General features: G+C 42.0%; 1 protein-coding gene and 1 non-coding gene across 3 annotated transcripts; both read left to right on the plus strand.

Annotated features, from left to right (window-relative positions):
- The first annotated feature begins 345 nt into the window (after positions 1–345).
- DMAC1 (distal membrane arm assembly complex 1) lies at positions 346–918 on the plus strand. Of its 2 annotated transcripts, XM_030818944.1 has the most exons (2): positions 346–540; positions 624–918. In XM_030818944.1, exons 1-2 carry the CDS (start codon positions 346–348, stop codon positions 816–818), a joined length of 390 nt encoding a protein of 129 aa, XP_030674804.1. In that variant the 3' UTR covers positions 819–918. The 2 variants fall into 2 exon arrangements, with proteins under 2 accessions (XP_030674804.1, XP_004089017.1); XM_004088969.3 differs by having other exon boundaries at positions 346–707.
- Positions 919–5829: 4911 nt separating this feature from the next.
- Positions 5830–5934, plus strand: LOC115836830. Its single transcript, XR_004031837.1, has one exon. It is a non-coding gene; the product is annotated as a small nucleolar RNA U13 (small nucleolar RNA).
- Positions 5935–6213: the final 279 nt, after the last annotated feature.

Below are 6213 nucleotides of genomic sequence, written 5' to 3' on the forward strand. Positions count from 1 at the left end.
CTCTACAAAACATAAAAGAATCAGCCAGGCATGGTAGAGGCATGCCTGTAGTCCCAGCCACTAGGAAGCTGAGGTGGGAAGATTGCTTGAGCCCAGGAATTCAAGGTTACAGTGGGTTTATGATTGCCATGGCACATTGCACTCTACCCTGAGTGACAGAGCAAGACCCTGTCTCAAAAGAAGAGGAGGAGAAGAAGAAGTAATAGTAGTAGTAGTTAACAGAAATTGCAGTATCTTCTTCATGAAATTTAGCCCCAATCGTCAAGTGGTTGGAGGTAACAAGACAGCCAAGAGACCTTTTGGAATAAGGGGAATAAGACTAATTGACACCAGGAGTTCCAGAACATGGTGTCTCGGTTGTCTCAGCCTTTTGAGTCCTTCAATATCGCTAAGCCTCCCGGTACCGCCGCCCCGCCCGCCAAGCCTGCGCCCCCAGCTACACCCGGAGCGCCGACCTCCCCAGCAGAACACCGCCTGCTGAAGACCTGCTGGAGCTGCCGCGTGCTTTCTGGGTTGGGGCTGATGGGGGCCGGCGGGTACGTGTACTGGGTGGCACGGAAGCCCATGAAGATGGGATACCCCCCGAGTCCATGGACCATTACGAAGATGGTCATAGGCCTCAGCATTGCCACCTGGGGTATCGTTGTCATGGCAGACCCCAAAGGGAAGGCCTACCGCATTGTTTGAAAGTACCACCAGTGAATCTGTCTTCTGTCCCTGTCCCCGTGACACACAGAGCAGGCATGGAATTTAATGGGTGTTCTGGACAGACACGTGTACGTGGACAGACATCACTACTGTGGATACTACAAGACTGAAAAGAAAATCATATGTTGTCATTCTCTGGCTATGGAGTGTTTGTGGCCTTCACAGATTTCACAGGAACCAATAAATCCCTCAGAGAAGTAAAAAAAAAAAAAAAAAAAGACTAATTGACACCAAATACCTGATTGCTCTGAAGATACGAAAATAAATGAATAAATAAATAAATAAAGAGTAAGGTTGACTGACAAAGGGCAGAGCCATTCTTCCGTGTGTGCGAGCTCCCAGAACTGTTTAACAGGGTCACAGGAAGTGTTTGTTTGCAATACAGCTCCCCACAGCCCCAGGGGAGGTATTATGTGTGGTGGAGGACATTGAGGATCTGAGATGAGGCTGGAAATTTGCATTTTAACATTTCCTGCACGATAAACTAGTGGTTCAAAGATGACACTTTGAGAAACGTAGCATGAATTTGCTCACGATTTCTTTTAGTTTTTGCACATTCTGTCTCCAGCCTTGTTTTATTTTATTTTTTTCTTTTTTCTCTATAAAAAACCTGAGCTTTCATTTTTAATCCCTATGAAAAATGAGTCATTCAGCTTATTGGTCTCTGCATTAATCTGCTCTCGAACTGTTATAAAGAAATACCTGAGACTGGGTAATTTATAAAGAAAAGAGGCTTAATTGGCTCAGGGTTCGGCAGGCTGTACAGGAAACATGACAGCTTCTGCTCAGCTTTTGATGAGGCCTCAGGAAACTTACAATCATGGCAGAAGGCAAAGGGGAAGCAAGCACCCCACATGGCTGAGCAGGAAGAACAGAGAGAGTGAGGAGGTGCTCCACATTTTTAAACAACCAGATCTCACAATAACTCACTTGCTATCACAAGAACAGCACCAGGGGATGGTGCTAACCCATTCATGAGAACTCTACCCCCACGATCCAACCACCTCCAACAAGCTCCCACCTCCAACACTGGGAACTACAAGTCGAAACAAGATTTGGTGGAGACACAGATCCAAACCATACCAGTCTCTTTTGCAGCAATTGTGTACCTCTGCTATCACATGACCCACCATGGGCTTCACAAGGTTGTTTTAAGAAAGCTTTGAACTCAAGTGTGGTACAACATCATTTACAATAACTAGCCTCTTTAATGAGAATTCTCAAACTGTGAGATAGATATCTTAATCCACTAGATAGGAATTGCTGTGGTTTGAATGTGGGTCCTCTCAAAAATGCATGTTCAAACATAGTGGTGCTATTAAGAGCTGGGACCTCTTGGGAAGTGATTAGGTCCTGGGGGATCTGCCCTCACGAATGGAGGGAACTAGCTTAGGTCCTTTTTGTTCTCTTGCTCTTCCGCCTTCCACCACTTGAGAACACAGCAACATGGTGACGTCTTAGGAGCAGACAGCAGCCCTCACACGATACCAATGCTGGTGCCTTGATCTTGAACTTTCCCACCTTCGGAACTGAAAGAAATAAATTTACAGTCTTTATCAATTACTCATTTTTAGTATTCTGTTATAGCAGCACAGACAGACTTAGACAGAAATAACTAAAATTTTAAAAAATATGTCTACTGGGGCCAGGCACCGTGGCTCATGCCTATAATCCCAGCACTTTGAGAGGCCAAGGCAGGCGGATCACTTGAGGTCAGGAGTTTGGGACAAGCCTGGCCAACATGGTGAAACCCCATCTCTAATAAAAATACAAAAATTAGCCAGGCATGGTGGCTCGTTCCTGTAGTCCCAGCTACTCGGGAGGCTGAGGCAGGAGAATTGCTTGAACCCAGGAGGCAGAGGTTGCAGTGAGCAGAGATCATGCCACTGCCGTCCAGCCTGGGCCACAGAGCAAAACTCTGTTTCAAAAAAAAAAAATCTGTTGGGTTTTAAATTATACAATCATTCTAGAAAATGTCTTACAATACAATGTTGTATAAGCTAAGAATAAAAAGTAAAAAGAGTAAAAATGGCCAGGCGCAGTGGTTCACACCTGTAATCCAAGCACTTTGGAAGGCCAACGCAGGCGGACCACAAGCTCAGGAGTTCAAGACCAGCCTGGCCAATATGGTGAAACCCAGTCTCTACTAAAAATACAAAAATTAGCTGGGCGTGGTGGCGCACACCTGTAGTCCCAGCTACTCAGGAGACTGAGGCAGAAGAATCGCTTGAACCGGGGAGGCAGAGGTTGCAGTGAGCTGAGGTCACACCACTGCACTCCAGCCTGGGTGACAGAGTGGGACTCCATCTCAAAAAAAAGAAGAAAGAGTAAAAATTTACAAAATCCACTTTCCTTCCAGCCCAATTCTACAAAGCAAAGGCCACCACTGCTGTTGATATGTATACATAAGCTTCATGAGGGTTTGTCTGTTTTCTCTAACACTATATCCCTAATTTTTGGCAGTGTCTAATGCATAGTAATCATTCAATAAATATTCATTGATTAAATGATTAAAGTAATGTTCTGCATGTATATTTTTTACTTTAGTATATCACATTTAATGTGTATATATAAGATTATGTTGTATTCTCTATAATTAATATATTATACATTATTTAACCAATGCCTGAACTTTTAGGCTGTTTATAATTTTTCCTATAGCAAACAATGCTGATACAATCAACCTTTTATGCACATCTTTGTGTACTTGTGTGATTCTTTCTGAAGAAAAATTTTTAGAACTGGAATTACAGTGTCAATGTGCAAACATATTAAACATTTTTTAGTATTTCTTTCCTCTATTTTTCTATTTAGGGAGCTTTTTTTCTAATTACAAAAGTAGTGCATGTTGTCTGTAACAAGTCTAATTATAATGCTAAAAGTTACCAAACATTTATTGTATACCAGTCACTATGCCAGGATTTTTTGTGTATTATGTACTGGCTGGCTAGGCCAAGGGAGGGTAGCCCATGGAAAGCCCCGAAGTAAGGAAAATTAAAAAAAAAAAATTCTTCCGCACGAGAACAGATGAGGAAAGATTGTTTCAATGAAAATACAGCAAGAATTACATGTTCTAGAATGCAGCCATTTGGTTCAGGGATGATGTGCCTTTCCAAGGATGGTTACTTTTTACAATAGTAAGTATAATTTTGGGAGCTGACCTTCTTGAGGATATAAAAGACCTCAATCCTACATTGTTGTGATTCTCTCACCAGGCAGACATCTCATTCTATATCTATGCTAACAACTGATTGTTAGCATCTCTGACCTTTGGAGACTTTTCCATAAAAAGACAAAGGAGGCAATGGGAAACCACATCTACCTACTCGCATTTTTATCTTATATAGACCTTCAAGGTAACTATTAGTTTAAGCAGACTTAAACAGAATCCAAATCATTATTCTCATTCATCTTCTTTTTTTTTTTTTTTTTTTTTTTTTGAGATGCAGTCTCGCCCTGTTGCCCAGGCTGGAGTGCAGTGGCGCCATCTCGGCTCACTGCAAGCTCCGCCTCCCGGGTTCACGCCATTCTCCTGCCTCAGCCTCCCGAGTAGCTGGGATCACAAGCGCCGGCCACCATGCCCGGCTAATTTTTTGTATTTTTAGTAGAGACGGGGTTTCACTGTGTTAGCCAGGATGGTCTCAATCTCCTGACCTTGTGATCCGCTCACCTCGGCCTCCCAAAGTGCCGGGATTACAGGCATGAGCCACCGCGCCCAGCCTATTCTCATCCATCCTTAAGACTGGACTCTTTGGTCATGGTTAACTGACTTTTTCGTATAGGATAAATTTTTAAACATGAGATAGTAGTCAATTCTGCCAACATTCAGTTGTTGTTTCTGAATTTCCCACATTGCTTAAGGTCAACTCCACCATGAAGCTATAAAAATACTTTTCTACATTTTTTCATATATCTGTATAGGTTTGTTTTTACATTTTAAGTGAATTTTAAAGATAAAACTTACCTATCTATATGGTATGAGGAAGGAAACCTCTTACTTTCACATACATAACCAATTATGTTACACTATTTATTACATAAACCATACTTTATCAATGATCACAGTGCCATCTTTGTCATATATTAAGTCCTAACAAATACCTACATATGTTTATGCAATCTCTATTCTATTTACAGATCTATGCAATCTCTATTCTATTTACAGATCTACTTGACAGCTGTCGAACCAATACATGCCATTCTGACCATAATACCTTTAACATAAGTTTGACCATTTAACGTAAGAACTAATAACCAGACCGAGCTCAGTGGCTCACGCCTGTAATCCCAGCACTTTGGGAGTCCGAGGTGGGTGGATCACCTGAAGTCGAGAGTTTGAGACCAGCCTGACCAACATGGAGAAACCCCATTTCTACTAAAAATACAAAATTAGCTGGGGGTGGTGGCACATGCCTGTAGTCCCAGCTACTCAGGAGGCTGAGGCAAGAGAATCACTTGAACCTGGGAGCCGGAGGTTGCAGTGAGCCGAGATCGCACCATTGCACTCCAGCCTGGGCAACAAGAGTGAAATTGTCTCAAAAAATAATAATAAAGAAGAAGAAGAAAACAAAAAAACGAAGAAAAAGTGGGGAAAAAAGTCTTCCTGACCTGAAGAAAGAAAAAAAACAAAACTGACATGGTAGACAAAACAGTCTAAAGGAATTCCCTACTACTAAATAATGAGATCCTGAACAAAACAAAACATTTATTGCTGGGCTTCCAGGAAATAAGGTAAACCTCTGGCAGTAGGTCTAAACCTTGAACTGACACCAGAATAGAAGCCCTAAGATGCTTAGAAAGTCAGCTTGTCCTGCCGGCATATGTGATATCAGCTCTGCAATGTAGAGTTCAAATTTTGGGTCAATAGAAAAAAAAAAAATAAAAGCTGAAGCTGAGCTTTCCTGATTAAAGAAAGGGAACAAAAGTGACTCCCAGCAGAAGCTATTCCACTCACAGTTTCATTCGATGGATTTTCTACAAGTTAAGGTTAACGAAATCTGACTGCCAAGCATACGTGTTAATGAGTTTCTTTTAAGTGAGAGCCAGCTGAAATCACAAACAGCACATTTGGACACCCTTAATTATTTTAATTATGTATAAGATGTTTTAAATAAATAGGAGATCTTTTTTGTAGTTCATAAATGCGATGATTGGGTTTTCATGCTGATGCGTGAGATGTGCCTCCCTCAAACCTTGTTATGATGTCAGTACGTTACCCATCTGATGTGGAAGAAAAAGAAAACAAACAAACAAGAAGAAATAAATAGGAGTCATAAAGCAATAAATTACAGAAACACAAATATGAGGAATAAAAGATTATCCAAAATGGCCAGACTTAGGCCGGGCACGGTGGCTCACGCTTGTAATCCCAGCACTTTGGGAGGCCGAGGCGGGTGGATCACGAGGTCAGGAGATCGAGACCACGGTGAAACCCCGTCTCTACTAAAAATACAAAAAAATTAGCCGGGCGTGGTGGCGGGCACCTGTAGTCCCAGCTACTCGGAG

Source organism: Nomascus leucogenys, chromosome 9 (genome assembly GCF_006542625.1).
Source record: "Nomascus leucogenys isolate Asia chromosome 9, Asia_NLE_v1, whole genome shotgun sequence".
In the NCBI taxonomy this organism is placed as follows: Eukaryota; Metazoa; Chordata; class Mammalia; order Primates; family Hylobatidae; genus Nomascus; species Nomascus leucogenys.

Bases quoted from the DNA above. Each gene is read 5' to 3' on its own strand.
- DMAC1 (XM_030818944.1), top strand. From the start codon at position 346: ATGGTGTCTCGGTTGTCTCAGCCTTTTGAGTCCTTCAATATCGCTAAG. The intron at 541-623 runs GTGTACTGGGTG...CATAGGCCTCAG, and splicing joins TGATGGGGGCCGGCGGGTAC to CATTGCCACCTGGGGTATCG.